The sequence below is a fragment of the Aquarana catesbeiana genome, linkage group LG06, assembly GCF_042186555.1.
Source record: "Aquarana catesbeiana isolate 2022-GZ linkage group LG06, ASM4218655v1, whole genome shotgun sequence".
In the NCBI taxonomy this organism is placed as follows: Eukaryota; Metazoa; Chordata; class Amphibia; order Anura; family Ranidae; genus Aquarana; species Aquarana catesbeiana.
Window position 1 is genome coordinate 326,381,268 of NC_133329.1, and position 18,535 is coordinate 326,399,802.

At 42.4% G+C, this 18,535-nt stretch overlaps 1 protein-coding gene across 1 annotated transcript in view; it reads left to right on the forward strand.

Annotated features, from left to right (window-relative positions):
• Positions 1 to 18,535, forward strand: part of CCDC141 (coiled-coil domain containing 141) — a gene marked incomplete in the record, with an annotated part of 261,745 nt that overhangs the window by 82,811 nt on the left and 160,399 nt on the right. Inside the window, 1 exon segment of the mRNA XM_073633762.1 lies at positions 16,497 to 16,688. Coding sequence (XP_073489863.1) covers positions 16,497 to 16,688 — 192 coding nt within the window.

Consider the following 18,535-nt stretch of genomic DNA (forward strand, 5'->3'; position numbering starts at 1 on the left):
AAGTAGGATAGGGGCATGGTCAGACCAGGAGATCGGAAATATCTGTGCTGATCGGGCAATGCGAAGGTGGAGTTATTGACAAAGAAGTAGTCTATATGAGAATGTGTATGATGGGGGGGCCGAGTAAAAAGTGTACTGTCGATCACCAGGGTGGAGAACCCGCCAGGCATCAAAGAGAGCATATCGTCTAGTAATTTGTTGAAAGAGCTTCAAGTCTCTAAGGGCTCGAGTTTGGGGGGCCCTGGTGTTCAACACATGGCAATCAAAAGCTGCAGACTGGGTTAGGTTGAAGTCACCCCCCACCACCAGATACTCATGGTCTGACCGAAAAAGGCAGGCATAAACTTTGAACAGGAACCCAAGTTGTCGGGTATTCGAGGCATATAAGGCACAGAAAGTGACCGCCTGCGACTGCCATGGGCCAAGTAGAATAATAAAAAGGCCTTGTGGTCACTATAGGACTCAGAGCAGGTGAACAGAGACCCATGTTTAAGAAGTATGGCGACGCCCGCTCGTTTATGGGCCTGAAGACAAAAAAAGAATATTTTTGGTTCTGGGCGCCGCCACCAGTGGCTAAGGCCCAATTTTTCTGCCCCTGTTTAACAGGGGCGTGTAATTACAATTTTTGATGCTACACTTTGCAGCAGGGCTTGTCCCTGCGCTCCAACTAGAGTATCTGTGAGGGGTTGCAGTGTTGTGGCACCAGCACCAGTGCCTAAGGCCCAATTTTTCAGCCCCTGTTTAACAGGGGCGTGTAATTACAATTTTTAATGAAAATATTTGCCAGCACACCATGGAACGGCATAGATAGCGTCCAAACATGTAATTTATTGCATGATCACAACACAAGGAGAGTGCAACGTTTCGGAGTCACGCAGGACCCCTTCGTCAGGCATGTGATAAATGTGAAAAAAACAGTGGAAAATATATAAAGAAACATCAACCAATCAGAAAAAGAGAAAAGGAAAAAAACAAAAGACTCCTTCCACCCCCAGACTGGTATGACGTCATAAATCCCGCCAAAAAGACATTAACAAATGTTTAAAAAAAGGTTTCATGAATGAAAGAAAAGCAATTGACAAAGGAGGGTACAGAGAAAAGTATTGTAAAACTGTCATCATGGTACCTCCTTGATAATGCTGCAAACCATTGTGGGGATGGACCAGCTGTTGGGGAACATCAGGCTGCAGTGCACGATCCTGCAATGGATTGGCGCCAGTGTAGGGATCGGATGCTGTGAGGCGAGATTCAATAATAAACATAGGACGCGCTTGCGTCATGCAGCGGTAGCCGGGGCAACAGGAGACGCTGAAGTCCCTGGCATACCAGTGTGCGAGAAAGAAAACAGCGGCCACCGACCGCGCTTGCGCGATGGGCCGGCTGTAGCTGAGCAACGGAGGACGCTGCTGTGCTGGGGCCGCCGATGGCATGGAAACGAGTGATGTCGGCGGGCCCTGCCCCTAAGCTGGGATATGTCTAATCATGGGAGGTGAGTAAGTGGGGTGAAGTGAGAATGCAAGAAGTGGGAACGAAATAGAGGAGAGAGAGTGGGAAGATAGAAGAGAAAGAAATAGAAGCGAAGAGTTTAAACAGACGAAGCAAAAGTGACAGACAGAGTACAACAAGGAGAAATGATGCTCAGAAAGGATGTTGCTGAAGTGTAGATGAGAAGTGAAAAAAGAATTAAAGAGAACGATGAAATAAAATAAAAAATAAAAAAATATAAATAGAAAAAATAAAAGTAAAAATAAATGGAAAAAAGAAAAAAGAAGAAAGAAAATAAAAATAAAAATTAATAATAAAGAAAAAAAGAATAGATGGGAAGATAAAGAAAAAAAGTAAATAAAAAATAATAGAAAATAGGGGAATGCAGAAAGAAATAGAGAAGAAAGGAAAATTGATAAAAGAAAATTAAATAGAAATATATAAATGAAGATAAAAGTGAAATGAGAAAGGTGGGGGGGAGTGCGGGGGGGGGGAGCTCATGCGTAGGGGAAAAAAAAAAAGGGCGGGGGGAAGGGAGGGGAAAAGGAAGGCTATGATGACATTTGTGGAGAACCTGAAAGGCTAAATACAAGAGGAAATCTAAAATACGTGTATTGCGGGGAAAATTTGCAGGTGAGGGGGTCACCACAATTTCATAATGATCCCTAAATAAAATGCCATGGGTTCATCATCAGGTCATCACCGAGATGATCAAAAATAAAGAAAAAGGAGGAAAAAGGATCAAACGGTCAAAGAAAAAAGGAGAAGAGGAAAAAAGTTCGATCATCATTCGAAAACACGAACACAAGTCTGTTATCACTCATTTAAGAAGCATGTGAATGATAAGTTGGCATTGAGTCCTCCAGGATGCACCGTGCCCAGTGTATGAATAGGCTTCACGTTGTAGTAGTAGACGGTTATGGTCACCACCTCTAATGGGTTGATGGACATGTTCTATGACCATACCTCTTAGTTCATGTATCTGATGTTTGTGTTTGAAAAAATGCGCAGCCACTGGTTTATTATGATCGATCTGTATATCATCCCCAGTTTGAGATAGGGCAAGTCTAATATCACTTCTATGTTTTTGGAACCTCCTTTTGAAAGGGCCGGTTGAGTGTGCATGGGCATTTAAGAATGTAAACGCAGTAGTCGGTGTTGCAGTTCAGGTACTCACATATGCGAAAGCAGTTACCCCTACAGGGGTGCATAAAATGTTCGCCGCATATAAGGGAATTGCAAACATTGCAATTGTGGCATTTGTAGCAGCCAGTCTATGGTTTTAGCGTATTTGTGCCTAGGATCCGCTTGTACGAGGAAGTCACGAAGGGTTTTGCTGCGTCTATGTGTGATTAGGGGCATCATTTTAAGTTCATATGCCAATGCTCGCACGCTGATATGCCAGGGACTTCAGCATCTCCTGTTGCCCCAGCTACTGCTGCATGACGCAAGCATGTCCTATGTTTATTATTGAATCTCGCCCCACAGCATCCAATCCCTACACTGGCGCCGATCCGTTGCAGGTTCGTGCACTGCAGCCTGATGTTCCCCAACAGCTGGTCCATCCCCACAACGGTTTGCAGCATTATCAAGGAGGTACCATGATGACAGTTTTACAATACTTTTCTCTGTACCCTCCTTTGTCATTTGCTTTTCTTTCATTCATGAAAACTTTTTTTAAACATTTGTTAGTGTCTTTTTGGCGGGATTTATGACATCATACCAGTCTGGGGGTGGGAAGAGTGTTTTGTTTTTTTTCCCTTTTCTCATTTTCTGATTGGTTGATGTTTCTTTATATATTTTCCACTGTTTTTTTCACATTTATCACATGCCTGACGAAGGGGTCCTGCGTGACTCGTGTTGTGATCATGCAATAAATTACACGTTTGGACGCTATCTATGCCGTTCCATGTTGTGCTGGCAAATATTTTCATTGTGACTTGAACCAGTATCCAGCTGGTTGTTGTTGCAGCACCCATATCCGTGAGCTCATCCAGGAATGTGTGCGATGGGACTATGAAGTAATTACAATTTTTGATGCAATATTTTACAGGAGGGCTCATTCCTGCGCTCCAACTAGAGTATCTGTGAGGGGTTGCGGTGTTGTGGCACCAGTGCCTAAAGCCCAATTTTTCTGCCCCTATTCAACAGGGACATGTAATTACAATTCCTGATCTAATATTTCACAGCAGGGCCCATTCCAGCATCCCGCCAAGAGTAACTGTGAGGACTTACAGTGTTGTGGCAACACCACCACCACCACCACCACCAAAGGCCCAATTTTTCTGCCCCTGTTCAACAGGTATATGTAAATGCAATTCTTGATCTAATATTTCACATCAGGGCCTGTTTCTGCGCCCACCAAGAGTAACTGTGAGGACTTACAGTGTTGTGGCACCAGCAACACCACCACCACCACCAAAGACCCAATTTTTCTGACCCTGTTCAACAGGGGCATGTAATTACAATTCTTCATCTAATATTTCACAGCATAGCCCGTTCCTGCGCCCACCAAGAGTAACTGTGAGGGCTTACAGTGTTGTGGCAACACCAATGCCTAAGGCCGCAATTTCTGCAGAGTATATAGGGCAGGCCCCTACTTTCAAACATCCAACTTACAAACGACTCCTACTTGCAAATGGAAGGAGACAACAGGAAGTGAGATGAAATCTACCCCTAGGAAGGGAAATTCTCTCCTGTAAGAGTTAATATGGGAAAAACGTGTCTCCTCTCCACTGATGCTTTATCACCAATCCTTGTTTCACTAAAAACCCCAAATTGTCAAAAAACATTTGTCATTGGGACAGAAAGTGAGGTAAAATCTTCTGAAGAGGAGCACAGACAGCAAAACAAATGTCACAGGGGTGATAACCCTTCCCTATGTTTTCCAAAAAGCTTAAAAATAGATTTTTTGGCTGGAGCTACACTTTAAAAATGTACCAGTTCAAAATTACAAACAGATTCTACTTAACAACAAACCTACAGTTCCTGTCTTGTTTGCACCGCCTGTATACTGCTGTTCAGAGGGCCTGGGGCCCCACACCTTTCCTTTTTTTAATTTGGGTGCGGGGTACCCCTTAATATCCATACAAGACCCAAAGGGCCTGGTAATGGACTGGGGGGGTACCCATGCCGATTGTCTCACTGATTTTCATCCATATTACCGGGACCGGACATTACATTAAAGCCGTAAGCAGTTTTAAATTACTTTTATTACTTTAAAAATTTCATTTTGTGCAGAGACTGTTCTAAGCACGGGAAACATGCGCCACTTTACAGGCATACTATAGACACCCCCCAGGTCTGATATTTAACCCCTTCCCGCCGACCGAACGCACATATGCGTACTCGGCTTTCTGGGGTTATACCGGGATGATGCCCGCAGCTGCAACCGTTGTTTCCAGCGGGCGATCGGCTACCCGAGTATAACAACTGATGCGGCTAAAAGCCGCTCGGCTGTTTTACCGGAGGAGCGGGAGGGGACATCCCCCCCCTCCCGCCGCCTCCCGCCGCTGTTACCGGGTCTCCCGTGCGATCGGGAGTCCCGGTGTCCGTTCGGCTGCCTTCGGCGGCTGGGGGCGGGCTGGAACGAAGCTGCGAGCGGCTTCGTTCCAGCCTTCTTCTTGTAAATGCGGAAGCGACGTCATGACGTCACTTCCCGTTTACTCGGCTGCCAATGGCGCCAAATTTAAAAAAAGTACACAGTATTCAGAATCGCCGTTTTGTGTAAAGGAGGGATGGGGGGTCTTTTAGACCCCCCATCCCTCCATAAAGAGTACCTGTCACCACATATTACTGTCACAAGGGATGTTTACATTGCTTGTGACAGCAATAGAAGTAAAAAAAAAAAAAACACAATTTATAAAGTACAAAAATAAATAAATTAAATAAAAAAAAAAAAAATTTTAAAGTGCCCCTGTCCCCGCGAGCTCGTGCAGCGAAGAAAACGCATACGGAAGTCACGCCCGCATATGTAAACGGTGTTCAAACCACACATGTGAGGTATCGCCGCGATCATCAGAGCGAGAGCAATAATTCCCTAGACCTCCTCTGTAGCTCAAACCTGGTAACCGTAAAAAATTTTTAAATCGTCGCCTATGGAAATTCAAAGGTACCGTAGTTCGTCGCCATTCCACGAGTGCGTGCAATTATAAAGGGTGACATGTTTGGTATCAATTTACTCGGCGTAACATCATCTTTCACATTATACAAAAAAATTGGGGTAACTTTACTGTTTGGATTTTTTAAAATTCATGAAAGTGTCACTTTTCCAAAAATTTGCGTTTAAAACACCGCTGCACAAATACCGTGTGATAAAAAATATTGCAACAATCGCCACTTTATTCTCTAGATTCTCTGCTAAAAAAATATATATAATGTTTGGGGGTTCTAAGTCATTTTCTAGCAAAAAATACGGATTTTAACTTGTAAACACCAAATTTCAAAAATAGGCTTAGTCATGAAAGGGTTGTTAAAGGAATATTTCACTTTTTTTTTCACTTTAACCACTTCAGCCCCGGAAGAATTTACCCCCTTCCTGACCAGAGCACTTTTTGCGATGCGGCACTGCGTCGCTTTAACTGACAATTGCGCGGTTGTGCGACGTGGCTCCCAAACAAATTTGACGTCCTTTTTTTCCCACAAATAGAACTTTCTTTTGGTGGTATTTGATCACCTCTGCGGTTTTTATTTTTTGCGCTATAAACCAAAAAATCGCGACAATTTTGAAAAAAACGCATTATTTTTTACTTTTTGCTATAATAAATATCCCCAAAAAATAATTAAAAAAATTTTTTTTTCCTCAGTTTAGGCCGATACGTATTCTTCTACATATTTTTGGTAAAAAAAAATTCACAATAAGCGATTATTGATTGATTTACGCAAAAGTTATAGTGTGTACAAAATAGGAGATAGTTTTATGGCATTTTTATTAATATTTTTTTTTTACTAGTAATGGCGGCGATCAGCGATTTTTATTGTGACTGCAACATTATGGCGGACACATCGGTCATTTTTGACACATTTTTGGGACCATTGTCATTTATACAGCAATCAGTGCTATAAAAATGCACTGATTACTGTGTAAATTACACTGGCAGTGAAGGGGTTAACCACTAGGGGGCGGAGAGAGGTTAAGTCAGTACTAGGGAGTGATTTCTAACTGTAGGGGGGATGGGCTAGTTGTGGCACGTCACTGATCTCTGCTCCCGATGACAGGGAGCAGAGATCAGTGAGACTGTCACTAGGCAGAACAGGGAGATGCTTGTTTACATCAGCATCTCCCCGTTCGTCCTCTCCCTGAGGCGATCGCGGTTATCCCCGCGGCGATCGAGTCCACGGGACCCGCGACCCGACTCACGGAGCTCCCGGCTGGCAAGCGCCGCTGGCGGCGCACACGCAATGGCACGGTGGGGAATTCAAATGGGACTTACAGGTAGGCCCATTTGCCCAGCCGTGCCATTCTGCCGACGTACATCAGCGTGCGCCGGTCTGGAAGTGGTTAAGCATCATTAAAATCACTGCTCCCGAAAAAACGTCCGTTTTGAAAACTTTTTTTTGCATTGATACATGTCCCCTGGGGCAGGACCCGGGTCCCAAAACCCTTTTTAGGACAATACCATGCAAATTAGCCTTTAAAATGAGCACTTTTGATTTTGAGTCCCATAGACTTCAATGGGGTTCTAACGTTCATGCGAATTTTCGGTCCGTTCGCAGGTTCTGGCGCGAACCGAACCGGGGGGTGTTCGGCTCATCCCTAATCCATATCACACTTGACTTATATTAAAAAAAAAAAAAAAAACACTCCAAAACAACTTTTTAGTTATACTGTATATATGTTTTGGAATTATAAATATAAAGCTGTTTTGGAATGTTTTTTTTTTTATATATGAGAATTGTGATATGGCTATGGTAAATGGATTGATTTAACACACTTATACGAACAATAAACGGCAATCAAACCATGTACAGTCGGATCTAAGAGTGAGCCTGTGTCATTTTCTGTATGGAGAAGCCCTCCATTCACAGGATGGAGGGGAGCACAGTACAGCCCACATCTCCTGACCACACCCCCCCCTCCGCCCAGCCCTGAGTGTGGGGATGGGGAGAGGAGCTTAGCCGGTCAAGTCAAAATGTCCATGGGAGTTCTGCCCTGGAGGGGGCACAGCTGTAATCTGGGGGCTCAGCCCAATGCTCAAAATCACCAAAGCATCCCCCTAGATCCAGCCATGGTTAAAGAGGTGTGGGAGGGGGGTTACTAATATCTTGGAGTTGAGCTTTCAGTGAGTTCTGTGGTTTCAGCATATACTTTCGTTTTATAACATCAGCTTTGTAATATAATACAATACCAATAATAGTTATTTTTGACAGTCCAAAATAAGCTAACTTTAGAAATCTTCTTTCATGTTTTGAGGTTTGCCTGTAGGCAGCTGCATCCACTGTAGGTAGAACTTGACCGAATCGGCAATGAAGGTGGGGGAGGAAGTTGAGAGGAAATTGGTACCTTTATGATTTCCTTGGTCAAAGGGAGGCAGCAATCTGATTGGATGCTGGCTCCCCATGTGACTCTGGTGGCCATCTTGGGTTAGGCAGAGTCTATTTACGACTCTAGCTTCTGGGCTTGGCACAGTTTTTACAAGTGGCTAGCATAGGGATAGGAACCCTCTCTGTAAGGGACAGAACTAAGTCCCTCCAGTAAGACAGGGAAAGGTTCCAGAGGAGTAGGGACAGTGCAGGGACTATGTCTACCTTTCAGGAAGTCTTCTCTTTTGTGTGTGGACCAGCAAGGCCACATTTCGCTCCTTTGTGTCAGATGCTGTCGGCATTTTCCAGATTGCATCTAGTGGATCCACCGCCACCTCAGTTGTAAGTGTCTCCCTTCAGGTGGGCTTCTTGCTGTGCCTGTTTCATTTGCCAAACTGTTCTTCAATACACTGTTACTGCTGAATTCGGACTCTGTTTGTTTTCCGCCAACCAGAAAAAAATGCACCTAACCCACATGCCTGTCTGCTGGCCATCTCTTTCAACAACTCCCTTGATTCGCTGCATGCTTTACAGGACTATATATCTCTTGGTACCTTGCTGCTTCCAAGCAGTGATTCCTGTACTTCATCTGTACTGCACCTCCTGAAACGTCTCCTCTCAGCCCCTCTGTAGCTCAGAAGGCAGACTCTGTGAAATGTGTGACACAGCAGTGCCTACTCACAGGGCACAGTGAACACATGACACAGAACTCAAGGAGGTAAGTGTGTAGTTGATCTTCATAAAGTAAGTTTAGAGACGTACTTGTTCAGTCAGGAGTAGGCTAGAAATAATTGAAATTCAGTATGGAGAAGATCATATGATTTTACCTTTTGACACTAGATACACTTTAAGCCATTTGAGAACATTACCCTTGATGAATGGCTGCTGCTATCATATGAGATAATAATAGACAGTGTGTGATAACACTGCTCAATAAACTTATTAAATTATGTAAATTAACTTATCACAAATAACAATGACTGTGAAAAAAGTGCCACATCAGAAAACAATATATCTACAATATACCATCTATATGAAATATGTAACATAGAGCTATCCACAACTCTGCCCCCAGCTACATCACTAGCCTAGTCTCAAAATACCAACCTAATCTCCCTCTTCGTTCCTCCCAAGACATCTTGCTCTCTAGCTCCCTCATTACCTCCTCCCATATCTGCCTCCAGGACTTCTCCCGAGCCTCGCCCATCCTCTGGAATTCGCTACCCCAATCTGTCAGAAGGTCTCCAAATTTATCCACTTTTAGGCGATCCCTGAAAACCTTCCTCTTCAGAGAAGCCTATCCTGCCCCCATCTAACAACTCCACTATTTTCTCCATTAGCTCATCCCCCACAGCTATTACCCTTCTGTATAACTTGACCCTCCCTCCTAGATTGTAAGCTCTAACGAGCAGGGCCCTCTGACCCCCCCCGTATTGAATTGTACTGTAATTTTACTGTCTGCCCTAATGTTGTAAAGCGCTGCGTAAACTGTTGGCGCTATATAAATCCTGTATAATAATAATAATAAAAATAATCTAAGTGAAAAAAACTGATGGTATAAACAATAATAAGAAAAACGAAAAAATGAAAAATAATAAAAAATATATATAGTGTACGTAGAAAAAAAGTCCCAACAGTCCGCACAACTGGTGCTCATAAACAGTGCCTCTTCATGGATAAACACTGTGTGTGCTGCTCTTTAAATCCTCTCAGTGCTCCACAGCATAACAAACTGTGTATCGTCACCTTGTGAAATGCATGCACACCTTCATACAATACCTTGGAATGGGCCAACTAGGCAATATAGAACAACACTTCCATAGACCAGATAATAGTCTTCCACTCTATTACTCCTTGGGTAGCATGGCTTCCCCACAAAGGAATGGTTCCTTATAAGTTTTAAGAGAGACAGCGCACACAGCGGAGAGCTCCCAGTTCAATTTGTAAGATCCTCTTTAAGGTGCTCAGGCTCAGTGTGTCCTTACACACTACAACAGAATAAGTAAAAGGATTGAACTGGCAACTCTGTAGTCCCATATAGCGATTTTATGGTTGGTTACAAAAAGAGCATGCTACGACTAAGGCTGGTTGCCGAAACGCATCAGCTGTTTTGCTTGTCACTTTTTGTAACCAACCATTAAAATCGCTATATGGACTACAGAGTTGCCGGCTCAATCCTTTTACTTGTAATGACTTCAATAGTGCAGTATCTTTGGTTAATATATACAAAGTTGAACCAACCCAACTTAAAAAATGCACTTATTAATAATAAGACAAGCGTCAAAACATGGCAGCATAGCATCAAAATAAGCAGTATCTCACAGTATCCTTCTGGTAACACACGCCGCCTAGCTTCACCACTACACGTTACGTCACTCTCACACGTGGCTTTGTCGGGAGGTCTTTCTGGTGAAGGGGACCTGAAACATGTCTGTCCAATTGGATTGGTTCAGTGAAATAAACCTACTTGAACTCCTTTCATTTGTAGCAAAACTGAACTTATTTTCTTTCACTGGCTGAGAACTCATAAGACCTAGAAGTCAAAGAATGGCCACAGATATCACACAGTGTTCTTTCTGAGACTGGTCTTTTTACGTATGACAAACTTACTTTATTATGTACTTTGTTGTTGCTTGAAGTGGAAACTAAGTACAGGTATCAAAAGAGAAACACGCATTTTAAGACAACTTATCAGCTTTTCTCTCTCTCATGCCTGTAATAAAGTAGATATAGTCATGACAGATTACATTACATGACTTTAAATAACAATGTTTTAACAACTTATTTTTAATCAAAAGATATCCAAGCACTTCTGCTAGATACTTAACATTTCCTCAGACATGAGATAACTATGTATTTTCAAAGGGCTTTTTGCTCCTTAAGCCATAAAAGAAAGCAGCTTGAAGTTGGATGTGTTTGGGGATCTACATGAAAGAAGAATGATAATGTGATTATAAAATTATTTGTCGTTCCTTCATCTTACCACACACTTCAAACTGAGTATGTGAATAAAGGAAAGTTGGGGAACCTTGAAATGAAGCCTCTCTTCTCCATTATAAATGTGGAGGAGAGGTAAGAGTAAAGTACAAATGACTTACAAAATTAGTTATTAAAAAATGTAGTTTAAAGTATTTGAATGGGCAAGCCCAACTTTTCCAGTTCTGGAAAGATAGTAACAGGTTTACTGGCCAGCTTTTTAAAATATGTTCTGGATCCAAAGGCATAGATCTATGGTTGATTTACTAAAGACAAATAGGGTGTTCACTTTGCAAGGGAAGTTATCCCTTGCAACACAATTTGCCCTGGAGTTTAGTGAATTTGGTGAAATTATTTTTCTTTAGTAAATCAGCCCCAAGTCTCCATAAGTTCATTCCTGATGTCTCACAATGCAAAGCCTAGGCTTGAAAAGAACACTTTTGGAACCTTATGCCACTGGCCTGCTGCAGGCAGTTTTTCCTCCCCCAGCTATCAACTCTGACTGTACATTGTAACTTTCAAGAAGTCACAGGGTGAGAGGCTGCATCAAAGTGAATGAGCTGTGCGGGACAACCTGCATACATTCTGCCAAGATTATAGGCTATGCACAAACATCCAGCTTTGCATCACCGTGTCATCTCTGGGCTAGCATAGCAGTCCACCAGATGCTGGCAATAGATGATGTCTGTATAAAGTTGTCACTGGTCTTTGGTCGTGGCTGGTTGACAAAGATAGGCAACGCAAAGTGCAATGATGAAGAATGCAGTAATCCAGTGCAACCAGATTTCAGCTTACGGCAGTTAGTTTAAACATTAACATTTTTCCTTTTGGCATCTAAGTCCCATTGAAGAGATTTCTCTTTACTTCCTGCGCTGTAGACAAAATAAAAAGTGAAAGGAAATCTCTTCAAACTTGTTGAAAGTTGTCACCAGACCAAATGTCCCTATTGGTAAAGTTTCTCTCTATTACTGTTTTGGCAACAACTCAACATTTTGGATTTTCCATCATCTCCAGTCCCAGGACAAATGGAGCAAGTGAATCTCACTAATAGGGATACAGATAGCAGTAAAAACTGGATAGGGGTTCGGTTTTGTTCTTACTCTACTCTCTAAAACAAAACAATTGCGGCTTTAGGTACACTGTAAGGTCCATTGTAGGTTTCTAAAAAGTGTCCTAAAAAGTTTTAATCACATTTAGAGCATTTCCAAAATTATTGTTTTTATTTCCATATTCCAGTCACAAGGCTGTACATTTGCCCTGGGTAAATTGTGTCTTTGGTGTATTTTTAACTTAATCACATTGTTATTGCATGGATGCTGTTATCTGTGTAACAAACACATTCTTAATTTATCACCAGCAAGCTCTGTTACTTGTCATTGTAAAGGCCACAATGATTACATTGCAGCAATGTGGTATTTGAAATGTAACTATGAGGGGCAGTGAAGGGTTGGCACAACAATTATTGGCTGTAAAATGCACTTTGAAGTTCTGTTTATTTGAGAGATAATTACAACTATTTGCCAAAATTTACTATACTGTATGTTTTGCTTTCTCTACGTTTAGGTTACTGAAATTAGCATATTAATTTCACCTAAGATGGGCATTAAACACTGTCTAAAATTCATGCTTCTTAAAAAATATATTTTTTGTTTCCATGCCAATGTAGGAATCCTCCCTTAAAGTGATTGTAAAATCTCTTTTATTTTAAGTAAAAATAACAAACATGTCATACTTACTTTCCCGGTGCAGTGGTTTTGCACAGAGCAGCCCAGATCCTCCTCTTCTTGGGTCCCTCTTCGGTGCTCCTGGCCACTCCCTCCTGTTGAGTGCCCCCACAGCAAGTAGCTTGCTATGGGGGGCACCCGAGCCAAGTCACTGCTCCGTGTGTCCATTGAGGCACAGAGCTGTGGCCCGGCCCCACCCCCTTCCCCTCCTCATTGGATGAATGACTTTGATTGAGAGCAGCGGGAGCCAATAGTGCCACTCTGCTGTCTCAGCCAATGAGGAGGGGAGTCCCGGGCAGCCGAGACATTCCTATAACATCGCTGGATAGAGATGGACCTCAGGTAAGTATTAGGGGGGCTGAGAGGGGAGCTGCACACAGAAGGCTTTTTATCTTAATGCATAAAGATAAATAATGCATTAAGATAAAAAAAGCCTTCTGCCTTTACAACCACTTTAAGCTAGAGTATCCCTAATGTACGTTTATTGTTTTCAACTAGGCTGTAGCCAGCCTGAGCTTTGTTTATGAGTTCTGGGTTTGTTAGGTTTCTCCTACGCCCAGGGGCAGTATTTGCTTCTACTTGCTACTGGGGAGTGTTCTCCTCTAGATAGAGATCGAAGATAGAGGGTCAATTCACTAACATTTACAGCATGCGATAACAGTCATGTGACTCATTTGCATACATTTTTGCATGCGGTAAATAAAGTCCAATTCACAAGAAAAAAAATACTGATTATGCGGTATTTACCAGGGAGACCCCCCATGCTGTTTTTTGACAAATAGCTGGTTGTTAAGGAGTGGGCCAGGAAGCTGGGCGTCGTATCCTTAACAACAGATGACTCATCAGCTGTCAGCGGGGAGCCCACTGACACTTGTATGTGAAAGAAACATGCTGAGAATTAAAAATGATTAAAAAAAACAGCGTGGGGTCCTCCCCCTCAATCCATACCAGGCCCTTTGGGTCTGGTATGAGTTTTAAGGGGAACCACATGCCAAAAAAAATGGAGTGGGCCCCCCAAATCCATACCAGACCCTTATATGATCATGCAGCCCGGCAGGTCAAGAAAGGGGGGGGAGAGCGGGCGCCACCCCTTCTGAACTATACCAGGCCACATGACCTCAACATGGGGGGTGGGGGCTTTGGGGCATGGGCCTCATCCCCACAACCCTGGCCAGTGGTTGTGGGGGTCTGTGGGCAGGGGGCTTATCGGAATCTAGAAGCCCCCTTTAACAAGGGGGCCCCCAGATCCCACCCCCCTATGTGAATCAGTATGTACCCCTACTAATTCAGCAAAAAAGTGTCAAAAAGTAATACAAACACAGAGACAGTTTTTAACAATTACTTTATTAAAAAATAAAAAATAAAAAAACAGTGTCCCTGATGTAGATCCATTGTCAATCACGCCACTCACCGACCCCCCAAAAAAAAGCTCTGCCCGCGAGGATGGCTGACTGCCGAATGCCTCTTCCTCTGTTTGACAATTCTTATATAGGTAAGAACGGGGCCACCTGCCGATGTCACCTGGTGGCACCGCCCCTTGTGACATCACATACTGGTGTATGCTGGATCAGTGACATCACAAGGGGGCGGGGCTACCAGGTGATGTTGCCAGGTGGCCCCTCCCCTACCTATATAAGAACTGTCAACTGGCGGAGGAGGCATTCGACTATCAGCAGTCCTCGCGGGTAGAGCTTTTTTTTGTCATCTGTTGTTAAGGACGCGACGCCCAGCTTCCTGGCCCACTTCTTAACAACCAGCTATTTGTCAAAAAACAGCATGGGGGGTCTCCCCGGTAAATACTGCATAATCAGTATTTCTTTTCTTGTGAATTGGCAGAGGAGGCATTTGGCTGTAAGCCGTCCTTGCGTGCAGAGCCTTTTTTTTTTTTAGGTGCGGCGGTGCGGTGGTTGGCATGATTGATGATGGATTTACATGGGGGGACACTGTTTTTTCATTTTTATTTTTTAATAAAGGAATTGTCTAAAACTGTCTCTGTGTTTTTATTACTTTTTGACACTTTTTTGGGGAATGGGTAGGGGTAATGGGATCTTGAGGCCCCCTTATTAAAGGTGGCTTCCAAATTCCAATAAGCCCCTTGCCCGCAGAACCCCACAACCACTGGCCAGGGTTGTGGGAATGAGGCCCTTTTCCCCATCAACATGGGAACAAGGTGCTTTGGGGTAGGGGAACAGAGTCCCCCTGCCCCAAAGCACCCACCCCCCCATGTTGGGGGCATGTGGCCTGGTATGGTTCAGGAGGAGGGAGGGGGCACGCGCTCATCCCCCCACCTTTCCTGACCTGCCGGGCAGCATGTTCGGATAAGGGTCTGGTATGGGGGGAGCCCACGCCAGGTTTTTTCTCATAATTTTTAATTGCCGGCATGTTTTTTTTTTTACATTCAGCTGTCAGCAGAGAACCCACTGACAGCTGATGAGTTATCTGTTGTTATAGACGCGGTGGCCGGCTTCCCGGCCCGTTCCTTAGCAACCAGCTCAATGCGATAAATTACCTCATTAAATAATGCGGTAGGTACTGCTAAATCAATCAAATATCGCATTCAGTATTTAATGCTAAATTCTTAGTGAATTACACTTTCAAAACTGATTTACCGCTAATGTTATTTTACTGCCTTTTTTTGGCCGTTATTTAACTCTTAGTGAATTGACCCCGGAGTGTATTGAGTTAGGAATATTTATTCTGACCTGGCCAGTAACTGATGCTAGTGTTGTGTGCTGAGAAAGAGGGTGAATTATTGGAGACAGCTTCTAGAAGGGATCTTGCCTCCCTGGCTTTGACTGTTGAGGATGTGTATCACAGGAAAAGATGGAAAGGTGACATTTCCCCACTGATATACAGTAGGCAGCAGTAAAAATTTGACATATTGGAAATGTGTTTTTCTATCTAATTATTGTAAATGTCTTGTTTGTGAACGATTCAATTAACTTTTACCAGGAAATGCATTTATTTAATCCAGGGAACTCTGGTGTCCCTCCACACTCCAAAAACTTAGCAGTAGGTTAGTTTACATCTAGGGATATTTTGCCCTAAAGTGTATGTATGAATGTGATAGGGGCAAAAAAAACCTGTAAGTTAATTTGGACATTGGGATTAATACAAATGGTTTACGGTACAGAGTTCTCCATAAAGCTCTGTGGAAAATGTCACCCTTATACAATTGAATAAAATAAATACATAAAGCACTGTAAGTTTGTATGGATATGCTAATAATATGTAAACTCTAGGAATATCAATTAAAATATGCTTTGGAATGCAATCAATAAGGCAAACAGTCAAAGGCCCACATAGTGTGAAATTTAACTAATTTAAAGTATAGCTAAAGCCAAAATGTTTTTGAGTTTTAGATCGGGTAAGAGGTTAAAACCATTTTGTCATCTATGTCCCTCTGGTGAGATTTCCCTGCACTTCCTGTCCCATAGACCCTTCAGGAAATGAGAGAAATCTCTTCAAAGTAAGGGAAATATGTTTTAAATTGTTATTACAGCAACAGATTTTACCTTCTCAAAGAATGTCCTCTGTTACAGTGGCAACTTTAGGATTTCCCTTTTACCTTTGGTCCCAGGAACAATCACCAGGACTAATAAAGAATTAAAAAAAACCTGTCAGATGAACACATGCCTAATCTAGCAAAAATGAAAATATAAAAGTTTTGGCTTTAGATACACTTTTTTTTTTTTTAATGAAGCTATTGTTGTGACACATTTGGTGCAATACTAATGTTGTTAGTATTTGTATTGTGTTCCTATGAAAGTTGTTCCTTTTTCTTTACAGTCTCTAGAAGACCAAGTATGTGATCTGTTATGTCAAGCTGATGAGACAGCTGAACAGCATAAAGACCAAAGCCAAATATATGATGCCATGGCAGCAACTCTAAATGAAGCCTGGGATTCCCTGATCAGTGTACTGGAAAAAAGAAGAGACTTGTTACATGTGACTTCTGAATTCTTCAATACTGCAGTGCAGGTTCTTATTTTTATTACAGTATATAACATGTACAACATCAACCAACATCACTTAGCACCCATAATTTTGTCTCACAGTGCCACCTAGTAGCTTTCCATTATTTGATTCTACATTATACCTGTATACTTCCTATTGACCTATTAGCCAAGCTAGGTTAGGTTCTTTAGATCTTTTCTTTATACATTGTAATGATTATTTCACCAAACTGGTGTTTAGTTACATAGTTACTTAGTTTATAAGAATGAAAAAAGACACACCATCCAGTTCAACCTAGAGTATGTGTGTGTGATTTTAATTCTCTAACAATCTCCATAGGCCATTGTATTCTCCAGAGGAAGACCAAAAAAAGGAGATTTCGGATTTGCCAATTAACCAGAGACTCTACATATAGTTATTAAGATCAACGAATATTCACATATAGGGCATGTCAAACATCACCCTATGTCACATTTTCCACCAAAGTCTAAACAATCTTTATTTATATTACAGTGTGTGGCGTATGCTTGATGAACTTGCACCACATATTTACATAATTCCTGTTTTTGGAAAATTGACCACTGATTCACATAATTGGAATTATGTGAAATAGTGATCTACCTTCCAATAACAGTAATAATTTAAATATTTGGTGAAAATTCATTAGGTAGACTTCAGGTAAGTAGGGGTATGCTTGTCATGACCTATATGTGAATATAGGAATACAGCTAAAAGTTTTTTGTTGACAAAGTTGTCAACACTCTCAGCTAGTACCACTTCCTGGGGAAGGGGTTCTACATTTTTACTGCTCTAATAGTAATGTACCCTTTGTGCAATCTAAGGTTAAACCTCCTTTCTTATAACCTCAAATCATGGTCATGAGTCCTCTCTAGGGACCTTAGAGTAAGGAGTTTATTACAGGTACTGAAGTCACCTTTGATATATTTGTACATTGTAATCCTATCCCCTCTTACAGTGGTAGTAAAGTCTTTTTTTCAACTTGTACCTACAGGTAAGCTTATAATAAAGCTTACCTCTAGGTGCTATAAATATCTTCTAAACTTGAGCCATTTAGAAGATATTCACTGTGGCTGCAGCTGGCGATGTCACCAGCGTATGCAGAGCAGCTCTGCATTCAGGGCACACTGAGTGTTCTATTGATGCCGAGAGTGCTGTGGCACAATCATGAATACTGTACACATGCATTTCATCGCGGTCCATCCATTTAAATGGCCAGAGATCGCAAACCCAGAAGGAAGACTGGGTGAAGATGGAAGCACTGGCAGCGGTGACAGCAAGCCATTGGAGGGCTCCATTTAAAAGGTAAGCTTATCATAATGTGTTAATATTCAGTGTATACTAGCACATTATGACATAGGCCTGCAGGAGGACCATGTCACGATTGACGTCCTCTCATACCCCTTATTAATTTTGCTACCCTTCACTAAACTCTTTCTGAAGGCTGAACCAGTGTTTTGTAAAGAGGGAACATTATTGATATATCTCTTGAATATATGACCTGAACATAAGCTATTGGTTTCAACCTCTATCATTAATTAACAGAACCCTGGGACCAGTGCTGGGACAATATCATCCAATGCCCAGGGCAAAGATGCCAAATTGTGCCCCCCCTTCCCCCTTCATTATGTGTGAGCTTATGTGGAGGAGGGGGAGAGAGAAAGAACAGCCCACACCACCGCCCGGCTCTCTTCCTCTCCTTGCCGCTTCCATAGCTGGGCTGACAGAAAAAGTGGTGCTGCTGTCACTACTTCTGTCAGCCTTAGAGTAGAAGGAACTTGTGGCGCCCCCATCACTACACACAGCGTTTTGCTTTTAATCCAAAAAGTTAAATTTTGGTCTCATCTGACCAG